Source organism: Salmo salar, chromosome 16, assembly GCF_965601325.2.
Source record: "Salmo salar chromosome 16, fSalSal1, whole genome shotgun sequence".
Classification (NCBI taxonomy): domain Eukaryota; kingdom Metazoa; phylum Chordata; class Actinopteri; order Salmoniformes; family Salmonidae; genus Salmo; species Salmo salar.
The window spans coordinates 41,210,733-41,228,011 of record NC_138306.1 but is presented as its reverse complement, the minus strand read 5'-3'; the positions used below and the strand labels follow the sequence as shown (position 1 = coordinate 41,228,011).

Sequence of the window (17,279 nt, the reverse complement as noted above, 5' to 3'; positions counted from 1 at the left end):
AGTAAACACTATAAGGTATAAACCAGAGTACAGACTATAAGGTATAAACCAGACTACAGACTATAAGGTATAAACCAGAGTACAGGCTATAAGGTATGAACCAGAATACACCAGAGTACAGACTATAATGTATAAACCAGAGTATACACTATAAGGTATAAACCAGAGTAAACACTATAAGGTATAAACCAGAGTACAGACTATAAGGTATAAACCAGAGTACAGACTATAAGGTGTAAACCAGAGTACACAGTATAAGGTATAAACCAGCGTACAGACTATGGGGTATAAACCAGAGTACAGACTATAAGGTATAAACCAGAGTACAGACTATAAGGTATAAACCAGAGTACAGACTATAAGGTATAAACCAGAGTACAGGCTATAAAGTGTAATCCAGGGTACAGACTATAAGGTATAAACCAGTGTACAGACTATAATGTATAAACCAGAGTACAGACTATAATGTATAAACCAGAGTACACACTATAAGGTATAAACCAGCGTACAGACTATAAGGTATAAACCAGCGTACAGACTATGGGGTATAAACCAGAGTACAGACTATAAGGTATAAACCAGGGTACAGACTATAAGGTATAAACCAGAGTACAGACTATATGGTATAAACCAGGGTACACACTATAAGGTATAAACCAGAGTACAAACTATAAGGTATAAACCAGAGTACAGACTATAAGGTGTAAACCAGAGTACAGACTATAAGGTATAAACCAGAGTACAGACTATAAGGTATAAACCAGCGTACAGACTATAAGGTATAAACCAGCGTACACACTATAAGGTATAAACCAGCATACAGACTATGGGGTATAAACCAGAGTACAGAATATAAGGTATAAACCAGGGTACAGACAGAAGGAGAGAGGGACTAACATTTTATGTCTTTTCCTCTATTGATCTCTCTCTTATTTCTTCCAGATATCGATGAGTGTGAGATTGGGGCTCACAACTGTGACATGCATGCTGCCTGTCTCAACGTTCCTGGGAGCTTCAAGTGTCGCTGTCGTGACGGCTGGGTGGGAGACGGCATCAAGTGTGTAGGTGAGTTCACTATAACGCTGGCCTGGGGAAGAAAACTGATTCCTCTGTTCAGCTCTCTATGGCCAGGAGATGTGACCACTAGGCGGCAGGTAGCCTAGCGGTTAGAGTGTTGGGCCAGTAACTGAAAGGTTGCTAGTTTGAATCCCAGAGGCGACGAGGTGAAAAATATGCCGATGTGCCCTTGAGGAAGGCACTTAACCCTAATTTCTCCAAGGTCTCCATTGATAATGGCTGACCCTGACTGTGACCCCACTCTTGTTTGACCCTTCTCTCTCCCCATAGACGTGGATGAGTGTTCCACTGAGGAGCACAACTGCAACCTCAACGCAGACTGTGTCAACACGCCCGGCTCCTACCGCTGTGCCTGCAAGGAGGGCTTCAACGGGGACGGCTTCTCCTGTTCAGATATGGATGAGTGTGCTGACAACGTGAACCTGTGTGAGAACGGCCAGTGTCTGAACGCTCCGGGGGGCTACCGCTGTGAATGTGAGATGGGCTTCACCCCCACCGAGGACAGCAAGGCCTGCCAGGGTCAGAATGACACACTCTTCTTTTTCACCCTGTGATTCCTCTCATTTTATCACCATAGATCCTGACTGATCGTCTCTGTGTTTTCCATCGGTAGATATTGACGAATGTAACTTCCAGAACATCTGTGTGTTTGGAACGTGTCAGAATCTACCGGGAATGTTCCGGTGTGTCTGTGACGACGGATACGAGCTGGACCGCAGCGGAGGAAACTGCACTGGTGAGCAACACACACCCTCTTCCACACACTGACAACTCTGCCACAGCATCGCTCTGTACCAACCCAATCTGGTATCCCACATATTTCTCCATCAATTTGGACTTTCTATTCCCTCACTGTACCTCCTCAATCTCAGGAATGCAGCCGCAGCAAGTCTGTGAGATTAACAGGGGTCTTTCTGCTTTCTCAAGTCCTTTCACAGTCTGAGAGCATAGCTTTCATCGAGTGTATGTGTCGTGTTAAAGTGTTTGTGTGTGGCTCTATGTGTTGTCTACTGTTGGTCCTAAAGTGTGTGTTTCTGGCTCTGTGCGTTTGTGTTCCAGACATTAACGAGTGTGCGGACCCTGTGAACTGCATCAATGGCTTGTGTGTGAACACACCAGGAAGCTACCTGTGTAACTGCCCTCCTGACTTCGAGCTCAACCCTACTGGAGTGGGCTGTGTGGGTAAGTACTGGACAACTGGCATCAGAGCAATGCTAATGTCTCGTAGCCATGGAGATGAAGACACCTCAGCCAATGAATGATTGTCAGAAGGTGTTGATGGGTGTAAGTGTAACAATAGTTTCTTTCCCTCCTCTCAGACACGCGAGTGGGCAACTGTTTCCTGGATACGTTGGCTCGCGGCGACGGGGGCATCTCCTGCAGCGCTGAGATCGGCGTGGGCGTCACCCGCGCCTCCTGCTGCTGCTCCCTGGGAGGAGCCTGGGGGAACCCCTGTGAACTCTGCCCCCCCATCAACTCCAGTACGTAAAATAAAGCTTGGTCGAACCAAAACATGACAGACATTTTCTTTTTGAAAAATACGGGGGAAAAAACGATCTGAGCTAATCGTGCCCAATTCCACTTGTGTTTTTGAGGGTATGTTGTGCTAGTTTGATGTTTCGTGGGATTTTTTGGTCTATAGCTGAGTACAAGACACTGTGTCCTGGAGGAGAGGGCTTCAGACCCAACCCCATCACTGTCATCCTGGAAGGTAACACATCCTCTCTGTCCTATTCTTCTACTCGTCCTGTTTGTATTGGAGTATGTCCCAACAAACTAAACCGGACTCTCTCTCTCTCTGCCCCACCAGACATTGATGAGTGCCAGGAGCTGCCAGGCCTGTGCCAGGGTGGTAACTGTGTCAACACCTTCGGCAGCTTCCAGTGCGAGTGCCCTGCAGGCTACTACCTCAACGAGGAGACACGCATCTGCGAGGGTAAGAGGGCAAAGGTTGCAGAGGGGTCAGATGTCAATACGGTCTGTTATGTCTGTACTGTCTGTAAGTTGGGTACTTATTCAGTACTGTACAGTTAGAGGGGTATTATGTTAGCACTGTGGGTAACTGTCTATATTGTCTGTTTGTGTGTGTAGATATTGATGAGTGCACAGCCCACATTGGAATCTGTGGTCCTGGTACCTGCTACAACACCCTGGGGAACTACACCTGCGTGTGTCCTCCTGAGTACATGCAGGTCAACGGAGGAAACAACTGCATGGGTGAGTCAGACCACACTGGGTACCGTATATATGTGAATAAACACTTTACTAATGGTTTATAAACTATAATGGATTCTGAACGGTTATTGAGTTGTGTATTTATGGTAAGTCGTTCTCAACCCTCTCTCTGGTGACATCACAGACATGAGGAAGAGCGTGTGTTACCGCAACTTCAACGACACGTGTGAGAACGAGCTGTCGTTCAACATGACCAAGAAGATGTGCTGCTGTGCCTACAATGTTGGCAAGGCCTGGAACAAGCCCTGTGAAGCCTGCCCTACCCCTGCCACCTGTGAGCTGGAACATAAGACACACAGACATATTATCTCCAGCACTTTCAATACAGCCCCTTAATATGTTCTTAATATGTTCTTGGTGCATAAGTTCACTCAGTTGTTTTGTCCTCTCTCCCACAGCGGAGTACCAGTTACTGTGTGGGAACCAGGCTCCTGGGTTCATCATAGACATCCACACGGGCAAGCCCATCGGTAAGGTCATTAGGTCAAAGGTCAAATAGGTCATAATGGCCTACTGCTTGCTCAACACATAAACTGATCAATGTTGTCGTCATTATTGTAATTTTATGGTACCACTATGTCTGTGTCTATTGTAAATCATACGTTTGAGACTTAATCGAGTAGAAAGGTGCTTTGTGAGTTGAAGAGTAGCTAACATAGCATGATGTTTCTGTATTGTTCCGCAGATATTGATGAGTGTCGAGAGATCCCGGGGATATGTGCCAACGGAGTGTGTATCAACCAGATAGGAAGCTTCCGCTGTGAATGTCCCATGGGTTTCAGCTATAACAATATACTGCTCATCTGTGAAGGTAAGGCTCAGACACACATGCAACTACACACACATACTCCCACTCAGTCTATATATAATCTCTGACACACAAAACAATCGCTTACATTTTAGCAGACACTCTTATCCAGAGCGACTTACAGGAGCAATTAGGGTTAAGTGCCTTGCTCAAGGACACATGGAGAGATTTTTCACCTAGTCGGCTTGGATTCAAACCAGCAACCTTGTCACTGTTCTGTTTGGTCCTCCTCAGCTTCTGAATGACCTCACACTGGGCTTTTACTAGACAGTTATGATCACTGTGACTGACGGTCGCTGCCCGCTGTTGTTTTTCTTCCCTCCAGATATTGACGAGTGTAACAGTGGAGACAACCTGTGCCAACGCAACGCCAACTGTATCAACATCCCAGGGAGCTACCGCTGCGAGTGCTCACCAGGCTTCAAGCTGTCCCCCAGCGGGGCCTGCGTGGGTGAGTCCAGACTCTGTGCCCAGGGACAGCAGGGATTTACCATCTCAGAACAATAGGGGGTTGGAGGGATTATGTTAATGGTTTATGAGTGAAGTGTACTACAGTGATTTTCCCTGTCGAGAGGTAATTGTATGAGAGTTAGATGGTTTATTAGTCAATGGGAAAACACACTGAGATTCGGTGCCTTTTGAGGTCTGAATTTGTCCGAAAAAAAGTTTGATTTCACCTAATTTTAACATTCTATCATAAAGAGAATGTTAAAATGAAAAAGGTTAAATAAATATTTTAGTAAGTGCCTACTAGCTCTTCCTATTCACAGCCCGTCAGCCCTTATATGTTGAACATGGCAGATTGTGTCATCGATAAGCACCTTAATTGGAATGCAGTGGCTGTACAGTAACATGTTATACATGATGTCAGAACTCAGTGGCTGTACAGTAACACGCTATACATGACGTCAGAACTCAGTGGCTGTACAGTAACACGCTATACATGATGTCAGAACTCAGTGGCTGTACAGTAACACGCTATACATGATGTCAGAACTCAGTGGCTGTACAGTAACACGCTATACATGATGTCAGAACTCAGTGGCTGTACAGTAACACGCTATACATGATGTCAGAACTCAGTGGCTGTACAGTAACACGCTATACATGATGTCAGAACTCAGTGGCTGTACAGTAACACGCTATACATGATGTCAGAGCTCAGTGGCTGTACAGTAACACGCTATACATGATGTCAGAGCTCAGTGGCTGTACAGTAACACGCTATACATGATGTCAGAGCTCAGTGGCTGTACAGTAACACGCTATACATGATGTCAGAGCTCAGTGGCTGTACAGTAACATGTTATACATGATGTCAGAGCTCAGTGGCTGTACAGTAACATGTTATACATGATGTCAGAGCTCAGTGGCTGTACAGTAACATGCTATACATGACGTCAGAGCTCAGTGGCTGTACAGTAACACGCTATACATGACGTCAGAGCTCAGTGGCTGTACAGTAACATGTTATACATGATGTCAGAGCTCAGTGGCTGTACAGTAACATGTTATACATGATGTCAGAGCTCAGTGGCTGTACAGTAACATGTTATACATGATGTCAGAGCTCAGTGGCTGTACAGTAACATGCTATACATGACATCAGAGCTCAGTGGCTGTACAGTAACATGCTATACATGATGTCAGAGCTCAGTGGCTGTACAGTAACATGCTATACAGGACGTCAGAGCTCAGTGGCTGTACAGTAACATGCTATACATGACGTCAGAGCTCAGTGGCTGTACAGTAACATGCTATACATGACGTCAGAACTCAGTGGCTGTACAGTAACACGCTATACATGACGTCAGAGCTCAGTGGCTGTACAGTAACATGCTATACATGACGTCAGAACTCAGTGGCTGTACAGTAACACGCTATACATGATGTCAGAGCTCAGTGGCTGTACAGTAACATGTTATACATGATGTCAGAGCTCAGTGGCTGTACAGTAACACGCTATACATGATGTCAGAGCTCAGTGGCTGTACAGTAACATGTTATACATGATGTCAGAGCTCAGTGGCTGTACAGTAACATGCTATACATGATGTCAGAGCTCAGTGGCTGTACAGTAACATGTTATACATGATGTCAGAGCTCAGTGGCTGTACAGTAACATGCTATACATGATGTCAGAGCTCAGTGGCTGTACAGTAACATGCTATACATGATGTCAGAGCTCAGTGGCTGTACAGTAACATGTTATACATGATGTCAGAGCTCAGTGGCTGTACAGTAACATGCTATACATGATGTCAGAGCTCAGTGGCTGTACAGTAACATGCTATACATGATGTCAGAGCTCAGTGGCTGTACAGTAACATGTTATACATGATGTCAGAGCTCAGTGGCTGTACAGTAACATGTTATACATGATGTCAGAGCTCAGTGGCTGTACAGTAACATGTTATACATGATGTCAGAGCTCAGTGGCTGTACAGTAACATGTTATACATGATGTCAGAGCTCAGTGGCTGTACAGTAACATGCTATACATGATGTCAGAGCTCAGTGGCTGTACAGTAACATGCTATACATGATGTCAGAGCTCAGTGGCTGTACAGTAACATGTTATACATGACGTCAGAGCTCAGTGGCTGTACAGTAACATGTTATACATGACGTCAGAACTCAGTGGCTGTACAGTAACATGTTATACATGATGTCAGAGCTCAGTGGCTGTACAGTAACATGTTATACATGATGTCAGAGCTCAGTGGCTGTACAGTAACATGTTATACATGATGTCAGAGCTCAGTGGCTGTACAGTAACACGCTATACATGATGTCAGAGCTCAGTGGCTGTACAGTAACACGTTATACATGATGTCAGAGCTCAGTGGCTGTACAGTAACATGTTATACATGACGTCAGAGCTCAGTGGCTGTACAGTAACATGTTATACATGATGTCAGAGCTCAGTGGCTGTACAGTAACATGTTATACATGACGTCAGAGCTCAGTGGCTGTACAGTAACATGCTATACATGATGTCAGAGCTCAGTGGCTGTACAGTAACACGCTATACATGATGTCAGAGCTCAGTGGCTGTACAGTAACACGTTATACATGATGTCAGAGCTCAGTGGCTGTACAGTAACATGTTATACATGACGTCAGAGCTCAGTGGCTGTACAGTAACATGTTATACATGATGTCAGAGCTCAGTGGCTGTACAGTAACATGCTATACATGACGTCAGAGCTCAGTGGCTGTACAGTAACATGCTATACATGATGTCAGAGCTCAGTGGCTGTACTGTAACATGTTATACATGATGTCAGAGCTCAGTGGCTGTACAGTAACATGCTATACATGATGTCAGAGCTCAGTGGCTGTACAGTAACATGCTATACATGACGTCAGAGCTCAGTGGCTGTACAGTAACATGCTATACATGACGTCAGAACTCAGTGGCTGTACAGTAACACGCTATACATGATGTCAGAGCTCAGTGGCTGTACAGTAACATGTTATACATGATGTCAGAGCTCAGTGGCTGTACAGTAACATCCTATACATGATGTCAGAGCTCAGTGGCTGTACAGTAACATGTTATACATGACGTCAGAGCTCAGTGGCTGTACAGTAACATGCTATACATGACATCAGAGCTCAGTGGCTGTACAGTAACATGCTATACATGATGTCAGAGCTCAGTGGCTGTACAGTAACATGCTATACATGACGTCAGAGCTCAGTGGCTGTACAGTAACATGCTATACATGACGTCAGAGCTCAGTGGCTGTACAGTAACATGCTATACATGACGTCAGAGCTCAGTGGCTGTACAGTAACATGCTATACATGACGTCAGAGCTCAGTGGCTGTACAGTAACATGCTATACATGATGTCAGAGCTCAGGTTCTCCGCTTCACAACGCTGTATGGGTTTTGACTGACAGCTGTTATAAACTTGAGCACCTGACGTGACAAGAAGATGCCCCATCCCTCCCGCTAATTGGGCTTCTTTTGCACATTTGTTATTGTCTGTGTGAGGGAAATGCTGTAAATTGAGAGGAGTCAATGTGATCTGAAAGATGAGACGTTGGGGATTATATTAAATACCACTGTGATGTCATACAAGTAAACCACACACCTGTGAGTCCAAATGTGCACTTCACATTTCCATATTTTAAAACTCATGTAATTTACAGTATCAACATTTATGATGTCTATGTTTGATCCACAGTTACAAGGATGACATGAGTTATACCCTGGGTTGTCCTGAACATAATGAGCCTTTGTCTGTCATATTGTGAACAAATTTAGCCACGGAACATACACTTGAATGCACTCATGACTCCATTCTATGCATACCAAAATTACAATCTGTTTGTCTGAAGGGCTTTTTGAAAGCCTAACACTATAATATTGTATTTTGTAACTTAGCTGGCCATGTTTTCAATAGAATAAGCTTTCAAATGATGCCCACCTGACCCAGACTGGGTTTATAATGGACCGTTTTTGGATTGCGTGAACAACAACAGTAAGTGTGTGATGGTGGGGATTCAGGGCTGTGTTCCAAACAAAAAACTACAAGTGTGCTTGCTTCAGTTCCTCAATGGCAAAGCTAGGAGAGCTCAAAAAAGCACCTTACAGTTGAAGGCTGTTTCCTTGAGTAATAAGAGTGGAGACACCAGATTTAAGGGGGGCCAATAATTTAGATCTCAACAGGTTGACCATAACAGGGTTGAGGATTCTTTGATCTAAATCAGCCATAAATCCCCTTAATGGAAGCTTGTTGTGTGCAACAGGGAGTGGCAATTTCATTTTTATTGTTAAAACATTTCTAGCCTGTCTATCGATGGTAACAGGGTTGACATGTTTTGCTCGACCCGCTCAGTTTTCCACCACAAAACACCAAACAATTAGCAAAAAAGAATAACCTGCTTTTACACTATGATTTTACTATTATGGGCTTTATTTTCGGCTGGCGTGAAGCCAGCGCAATTGTCAAACGCACACTAGTTTGCGATTTCGACCTGTTTAAGATGGTGCTTTTCTGTATTCGAATCCTAGCGCTAGGATTGGAAATGTACCTGTCTTATATGAGCTGGCTTGCGCTAGGTGTGAGGGGTGGAAATACATGCCAAAGTGCCAATTTCAGGCAGCCAACCAAAAGCTGGTCTTAGTGGTAACCTGGTTGGTTATGGCATGAATTTTGACAGCGGAAGCACAGCCTATCCAGCCGTGACGCACAGTGCCCAAATGCACATGGAACAAGAGAGATGTTCTTTTTGTGCCCGTAAACCTTGTATTAAGAAACATAAAAAACTATTGTTTTTTTTTCCATTTCATTTGATCACAAACCAAGCAGAGCAGAGCCTCCTGTCAATGAAGGCAGGTTTTTTTCTGCCCAATGCATTCGCCAAGTAGTCAACACTATCATAAAGGGTTTGGCTCATGAGACCGCTTTGAAACAAATCTTAATCACCAAAGCTTTAATCACCAAATATCAAGTTTGGAAGCATCCCCTTTTAATAAACTGTATCAATCCCCAATGGACTAGGAAGGTAATATTCGGTGCCCCCATGCAGCCGAATTGGAGTTGATGACAACACAAAGACCGTCAATAACTTACAGAACTTGAGACAACGACATGCAGTATTAAGCCATGAAACGCGTTGATTGGCCAGTGAGTGGCCAAGCCCTCGTCACACCTATAATTTATTTATTCATAAAAACCCAGCCCTTTCGCGTCACCGCCAGCTATTGCGCTCATTAATTCCTGCAATGAAAATAGCTCAAATGTTTCTGACACACCCCCGGACCTGTAGCCCTATCGTCAGCGCTTAGATTTACCATTGGATTAGGTTTGTTAAAATAGAACCTTAAATGTCCAATGTTTCTTTTGATAAACAATAAAATAACAGGTTCACCTTATTAAAATGAGAGTTCACGTAACAGGGTTGACCTTAAAATGAGGGACAGAAGTACATTTATCACTAATCACATGAAATAAATAATTATCTTCAGAAATTACTTTGTCGAAGCAACAAAATAACTAGGGATTTACAAAGATGGTGGAAACTTAAAGTGGATTAAAATCTTCCTAGAAGTCCATGCTGAATTTTGGCGCTTTAGCAAACCAGATATATTGAATTCTCCATGTGGTCTATATTAAAGGGAGCTTCAATATAACAGGCTTTTAAAATTCAATATTGGTGCACAATTTCTACTTAAAATATCAAAGGGACGCAAAAGGAACTCTTTTCGTGGAATGACCCATGAAATGTATTTCCCCCGAGTCAATTAGTTAATGCTGGAGCTGCCTTGGCCTGGTCTCCCTTGGAAAACCGATTTATTGATCTCCATGGAACTTCCTAGTTAGATCATTTATTACAAATGAACTAAAAAGAGTGTATGATATATGAATCTTCTCTCCCTAATGTGTGTAGACCGTAACGAGTGCCAGGAGATCCCTAACGTGTGTAGTCATGGAGAGTGTATCGACACCCAGGGCAGCTACCGCTGTCTCTGTCACAACGGATTCAAGGCCACCGCCGACCAGACCATGTGCATGGGTGAGTAAAGAGTCCCAGTAAACTAAATAGACTTACAATAGCAGACACAGTTGATCCTCTATAGTCTCACCTGGTCTCTCTCCATCTCAGATATTGATGAGTGTGACAGACAGCCGTGTGGGAATGGAACCTGTAAGAACACGGTGGGCTCCTACAACTGTCTCTGCTTCTCTGGCTTCGAGCTCACGCACAACAATGACTGCATGGGTACGTACTCGATCACATCCCAGCGCACATCTTGGAAAATAATTATATTACCACCCTTTAGGAATAATTCAGGCTAAATGTTAAAAGGAACACTTTCAATTTTGTAATGGAGAAATGTTTGTAGCATATTTTGAATAATAAGATGAAAACAAACTATCTCTATCCACTTTCCAGACATTGATGAGTGCAGTGCGTTGGTGGGTCAGGTGTGTAGGAATGGCCAGTGTATCAACGGCCTGGGCTCCTTCCAGTGTCTCTGTCAGGAAGGCTACGAACTCACCCAAGACGGAAAGAACTGTGTTGGTAAGTCAAGTCAACTTCCAGGCAGACCAGGGACAAATACATATTGTATGTCAAATACTTTAAAATACTTGACCCACGCTTGATTTAGTTACAATGGAACCAATGGAATAGTCCAAAAAGTGCAAACTCCAAGCTAAATCAACTATTTGTTGTAATGTATGTCTGATCCGGCGTTGGTGTGTGTGAGCTGTAGGGTATTTCTAGTGAGGAGTGTACCGCTGTCGTTTGTCAGATATCAATGAATGTGTGAGTCTTCCTGGGACCTGCTCTCCTGGAATCTGTCAGAACCTGGATGGATCCTTCCGCTGTATCTGCCCAGCTGGATACGAGGTCCAGAACGACCAGTGTATAGGTAGAAGTCTCCTTCACACACACACACACACACACACACACACACACACACACACACACACACACACACACACACACACACACACACACACACACACACACACACACACACACACACACACACACACACACACACACACACACACACACACTGGACCACCACAAGGAACATGACTCCATGACTCCTGTACATACTGATTCCACCTGCTCACACAGCTAGAGCCATAATATGCTCACAACTACACATCAGGGTGTCAATGACCACCATCTGGTCCAACACACACATACACTACTGTGTAACGGCCGTGTAGCCTTGTGCACTGTTGGGGTGACACGTTTATACACACACATACACCCATACACCATCTGGCCTTGGAATTTGAAACTCATTCCTTCTCCCTCCTGTCATCCGTCTTCTCCTCCCTCTCACCTCCCAGATATCAACGAGTGTGAGGTGGAGCCAAATATCTGCCAGTTTGGCACATGCACCAACACCCCAGGAAGCTTCCAGTGTATCTGTCAGCATGGCTTCGTTCTGTCTGACAATGGACGCCGCTGCTTTGGTGAGGGAGAAAACCCTCCAAGTAGTCACTAAATGGCCATGTTAGAGAGTACAGTTGTGGAAATATACTCTCAGATTTGTTAGAAGTCACAACACTTCTGCTCTTTCTAGTGTGGCCAAAAAGTAATAACCTTTTTTATACTGTCTCAGACCCACTGGTGGTAGTCAATTGTCTACTCTCCTCCTCACTTGGTTGTTTGCAACCCCTGCAGATACTAGAGAGAGCTTCTGCTTCACCCGCTTTGAGTCTGGCAAGTGTTCTGTGCCCAAAGCCTTCAACACCACTAAGGCCAAGTGCTGCTGCAGCAAGATGCCAGGCGAGGGCTGGGGAGACCCCTGCGAGCTGTGCCCACGCGAGAGCGAGGGTGAGGCACACACACGACACATGTTTCACACACACACACAGTCAATGTAGTGATAAAAATGCATTCTTCAACTCAAGCCAGTTGATATGAGCTAAACCAAAATGATCCTGTCTTGTTATCAGTCCGTAGATCTAACCTCTGACCTCTGTCTCCTTGTGTCTCCAGCGGCCTTTGACAGCCTGTGTCCCTACGGCCATGGAGCATTGCCTGGACTAGGGGACGCCCGTGAGGGTGAGTGACAGACTGGGCCACCCCCAGACATACCCACCCCTCAACTGCATCAGCTCTTTGATGACCCCATGCCAAAACTCTCTGGTCAATAAACTGTCCTCATCTGTCTTTCTGTAGATATGAATGAGTGTCTGGACAACCCAGGCGTCTGTCAGAACGGTGTCTGTATCAACACGGATGGATCGTTCCGCTGCGAGTGTCCCTTCGGGTACAACCTGGACTACACTGGGGTCAACTGTGTTGGTGAGCTGACCCCTATTGGGGGGGATGAAGATTTCTTTAAATCTTTATTTTAGCAGGGGGTCCTATTGAGACCAATGTCTATTTTACAAGGGAGTCCTGCATTTACACAATTTACAAATACAACATAATGAAAATATCCAAAATTACAAAATACACTTAAGAAAAACAATCACATTCCTCAGCAAAGAGGACCCCAATCAACAATTTGATCTGACCGAGAGGCACTGGTACATCTAGTTGTAGGGAACTCTGTAGATTGATCCATACATGGGATGCAAAGAAACTAAAAGCTGATTTACCTAACAAAGAGGTCTCCAGAGTTAGCCATCCCTGAGACCGGGTATGGTAACATGCACGTCTAAAGGTTAGCAATGATGTTAGCTAGGTACTGCAGATGTTTTTGTAAGAGATCCTTATACATAAAAAGAGATCAATGAATCGACCTACTTTCTGATACAGAATGCAGTGATGTGTACTGAACCTGTCGCCTGTAATGAACTGTAGTGCACTGTGATAAACTGAATCTAAAGGCTTTAATGTAGTGGCAGCTGAGTTCATTTGGATGATGTCGCCATAGTCTAGACCTGGGAAGAATGTCAACAGAATGATTAGCTTTCTGCCATTTAACAAGAGGCATGACCTAGTTCTATACAAGAAGTCGATTTTTATTCTCAACTTATAAACTAACTCATCAATATCTTTTTAAAAGAGCTTTTCGTCTATCCAAATGACCAGATATTAATAAGCAGGGACATAATTCATGTGGGCACCATCCAAAGTACATATGCCTAAATCATCAGATAAATGTTTAAGTGTTCTGGAAAACAACATACACTTGGTTTCATCTGCATTCAGCACCAATTTCAGTTCAACAAAGATTTTGTGTAAAGAAATTAATGCAGACTGTAGCTCAGAAAGATCCTGGTCAACAGTGGGGGTGTCGACTTACACAACAGTGTCATCAGCATACAAGTGCAGGTTACAATTTTTTACAGATAAACCGATGATGATGATGATGAAGTCAATCACCACCTTCCGGAGACACCTGAAACCCCACCTCTTTAAGGAATACCTAGGATAGGATAAAGTAATCCTTCTAACCCCCCCCCCCCCCCCCTCCCTCCCCCTTAAAAGATTTAGATGCACTATTGTAAAGTGGTTATCCACTGGATATCATAAGGTGAATGCACCAATTTGTAAGTCGCTCTGGATAAGAGCGTCTGCTAAATGACTTAAATGTAATGTAAATGTAATGATGATTACATTTACTGTTCTTCAAGAGGACATTCTTGTCAGAGGTCATAATACCTGAGGCCAAATGAATTACCATTTACTGCCCTCTCCCTCCTCCCTGCTTCCTCTTCCTCCTCTCCCTCCTCCCTGCTTCCTCTTCCTCCTCTCCCCTCCTCCCTGCTTCCTCTTCCTCCCTGCTTCCTCTTCCTCCCCTCCTCCCTGCTTCCTCCCCTCCTCCCTGCTTCCTCCCCTCCCCTCCTCCCTGCTTCCTCTTCCTCCCCTCCTCCCTCTCCCACCCCAGACACTGATGAGTGCTCTATAGGGAACCCCTGTGGTAACGGGACCTGTACTAACGTGTTGGGAGGCTTCGAGTGCTCCTGTCATGAAGGCTTCGAACCCGGACCTATGATGACCTGTGAAGGTATGTGACTCATATAAACACTGACCTTTGACCTTTCACTTGACGTTACACATGGAAAATTACAAATGCATATGATGATACACCATCAAATAAAATGTTATTAGTCACATGAGCTGAATATAACAGGTGTAGACAGGTGTGAAATGCTTACTTACAAGCCCCTAACCAACAATACAGTTTAAAAAATATGAATAAGAATAAGAAATAAAAGGAATAAATAATTAAACAGCAGCAGTAAAATAACAGTAGCGAGACTATATACAGGGGGTACCGGTACAGAGTAAATGTGTGGGGACACCGTTTTTTCAAGGTAATTGAGGTAATATGTACATGTAGGTAGAGTTACTAAAGTGACTATGCATAGATAATAACAGAGAGTAGCAGCAGAATAGAAGGGGGGGGGCAATGTGAATAGTCTGGGTAGCCATTTGATTACATGTTCAGGAGTCTTATGGCTTGGGGGTAGAAGCTGTTTAGAAGCCTCTTGGACCTAGACTTGGCGCTCCGGTACCGCTTGCCGTGCAATAGCAGAGAGAACAGTCTATGACTAGGGTGGCTGGAGTCTTTGACAAGAGACTCCAGATTCTACAATGTGTCTTGTATGATAGAATGTTCATGTACTCATCTCTCTCCCCAGATATCAACGAGTGTTCTCTGAACCCCCTGCTGTGTGCCTTCCGCTGTGTCAATACTTTTGGTTCGTACGAGTGCATGTGTCCCTCGGGCTACGTGCTGCGAGACGACCACCGCATGTGCAGAGGTGAGGGGACACGCCATAACCTACCTCCACACAGGAGTCTCTCTCCATCTCTCTCTTTCTCTACAGGAGTCTCTCTTTTTATCTCTTTCTGTCTCACCTCTCTCCTTCCATCTCTCTCTTTCTCTACAGGAGCCTTTCTTTTTATCTCTTTCTGTCTCACCTCTCTCCTTCCATCTCTCTCTTTCTCTACAGGAGCCTTTCTTTTTATCTCTTTCTGTCTCACCTCTCTCCTTCCATCTCTCTCTTTCTCTACAGGATTCTCTCTCTCCCTGTAGTCATATGGAAACATTCAATAAGATGAAACCATGTGGGATAGTTATTATACAGCTGTGGTAGAGTGAAGCAGTCTATCATCATAAATTCACCAGGATGGTTTTATATGGTCATTCTTTGGAGATGCCAGTTTTACAGTGAACTGGGCTGGATTCTGAAATTAATTTACAGGACAATCCTTTTTGTCATTCATCTGTTTTAGTGAAGTGTTTTTCCCCCCTTCTTATCATTAAAATTAAACATATTGGTTTATTGTTCTTTAAACCTTTACTCCTCTCTCTCTCTCTCTCTCTCTCTCTCTCTCTCTCTCTCTCTCTCTCTCTCTCTCTCTCTCTCTCTCTCTCTGTCTCTCTCTCTCTCTCTCTCTCTCTCTCTCTCAATATCTCTAACTTTCTCTCTCTCTCTCTCTCTCAATATCTCTATCTCGCACTCTCTCTATATATATATCTCACTCTCTATCTCTCACTCACTCCATCTTTCTCTCTCCAGACCAGGATGAGTGTTCAGAGGGGCTGGATGACTGTGAGTCCAAGGGCATGTCCTGTAAGAACCTGATTGGCACCTTTATGTGTATCTGCCCCCCTGGCATGCAGCGCAGACCTGACGGAGAGGGCTGCATGGGTGAGTCACACACACACACACACACACACACACACACACACACACACACACACACACAAAGACACACACACTGCAGGAGAGAAGTAGGACACTTCTTGAAAATGATTACATTTTATTTCACACTGTTCTAAACTCTCATCTTCTCCCCTCTTCTCCTCCGCCCCCTCTTCTCTCTCATCTTCCTCTCATCTTTCATCCTCCTCCCCCTGGCAGACCTGAATGAGTGTCGTGCAAAGCCTGGCATCTGTAAGAACGGGCGCTGTGAGAACACAGTGGGCAGCTACCGCTGTGTGTGCAACGAGGGCTTCCAGCCCAGCTCCACTGGAACGGACTGTATCGGTGAGCATATCACCTCAAAGGATTCTGCAGAAGGATGCACAACCCATCCATGCAATTTCTATGTAACCACATCAAAACAAAAGAATGAAAGAATGTTTCAACCCTTCAACACACACATTTGATATACAGCTCCTGCATATTGCTGACTCATCTCTCTCTCCTCCCTCCGCCCCTACAGATAACCGAAAGGGCTTCTGTTTCACCGAGGTGCTCCAGACTATGTGCCAGCAGGGCTCCACCAACAGGAACAGTGTCACCAAATCTGAGTGCTGCTGCAACCTCGGACGTGGCTGGGGACCCCAGTGTGAGCTCTGCCCACTGCCTGGCACCGTGCAGTACAAGAGGATGTGCCCACTGGGACCCGGGTACACCACCGACGGCAGAGGTTAGAGAGGATGTGAGAATGGGTTGAGGGAGGGTGATAGTAAATGTTAAAGGAGATAGGTGTGTGTGTGTGTGTGTGTGTGTGTGTGTGTGTGTGTGTGTGTGTGTGTGTGTGTGTGTGTGTGTGTTTGTCTAACCTCCTTGTCTACTGTTGTTGCAGACATCAATGAGTGCACGGTGATGCCAGACCTGTGTAAGAACGGCCAGTGCATCAACACCATCGGATCGTTCCGCTGCCACTGCAACGTGGGTTATACCACCGACATCACCGGCACCTCCTGCATTGGTATGACCTGTCTCTCTCTCTCTTACTGGGCCTTGGACCAAACCATC

General features: G+C 44.8%; 1 protein-coding gene across 1 annotated transcript in view; it reads left to right on the top strand.

Annotated features, from left to right (window-relative positions):
* LOC106573567 (fibrillin-2) overlaps nucleotides 1-17,279 on the top strand; it is a 112,626-nt gene that overhangs the window by 87,926 nt on the left and 7,421 nt on the right. Inside the window, exons 32-57 of the mRNA XM_014148716.3 lie at nucleotides 943-1,065; nucleotides 1,348-1,596; nucleotides 1,691-1,813; nucleotides 2,137-2,259; nucleotides 2,397-2,558; nucleotides 2,720-2,788; nucleotides 2,888-3,013; nucleotides 3,169-3,294; nucleotides 3,437-3,586; nucleotides 3,711-3,782; nucleotides 3,998-4,123; nucleotides 4,446-4,571; nucleotides 10,528-10,653; nucleotides 10,744-10,860; nucleotides 11,035-11,163; nucleotides 11,396-11,515; nucleotides 11,952-12,077; nucleotides 12,289-12,441; nucleotides 12,607-12,672; nucleotides 12,790-12,915; nucleotides 14,450-14,569; nucleotides 15,207-15,329; nucleotides 16,092-16,223; nucleotides 16,437-16,562; nucleotides 16,741-16,947; nucleotides 17,107-17,232. Coding sequence (XP_014004191.3) covers nucleotides 943-1,065; nucleotides 1,348-1,596; nucleotides 1,691-1,813; nucleotides 2,137-2,259; nucleotides 2,397-2,558; nucleotides 2,720-2,788; nucleotides 2,888-3,013; nucleotides 3,169-3,294; nucleotides 3,437-3,586; nucleotides 3,711-3,782; nucleotides 3,998-4,123; nucleotides 4,446-4,571; nucleotides 10,528-10,653; nucleotides 10,744-10,860; nucleotides 11,035-11,163; nucleotides 11,396-11,515; nucleotides 11,952-12,077; nucleotides 12,289-12,441; nucleotides 12,607-12,672; nucleotides 12,790-12,915; nucleotides 14,450-14,569; nucleotides 15,207-15,329; nucleotides 16,092-16,223; nucleotides 16,437-16,562; nucleotides 16,741-16,947; nucleotides 17,107-17,232 — 3,372 coding nt within the window. The remainder of the gene's footprint in view (nucleotides 1-942; nucleotides 1,066-1,347; nucleotides 1,597-1,690; nucleotides 1,814-2,136; nucleotides 2,260-2,396; nucleotides 2,559-2,719; nucleotides 2,789-2,887; nucleotides 3,014-3,168; nucleotides 3,295-3,436; nucleotides 3,587-3,710; nucleotides 3,783-3,997; nucleotides 4,124-4,445; nucleotides 4,572-10,527; nucleotides 10,654-10,743; nucleotides 10,861-11,034; nucleotides 11,164-11,395; nucleotides 11,516-11,951; nucleotides 12,078-12,288; nucleotides 12,442-12,606; nucleotides 12,673-12,789; nucleotides 12,916-14,449; nucleotides 14,570-15,206; nucleotides 15,330-16,091; nucleotides 16,224-16,436; nucleotides 16,563-16,740; nucleotides 16,948-17,106; nucleotides 17,233-17,279) is intronic.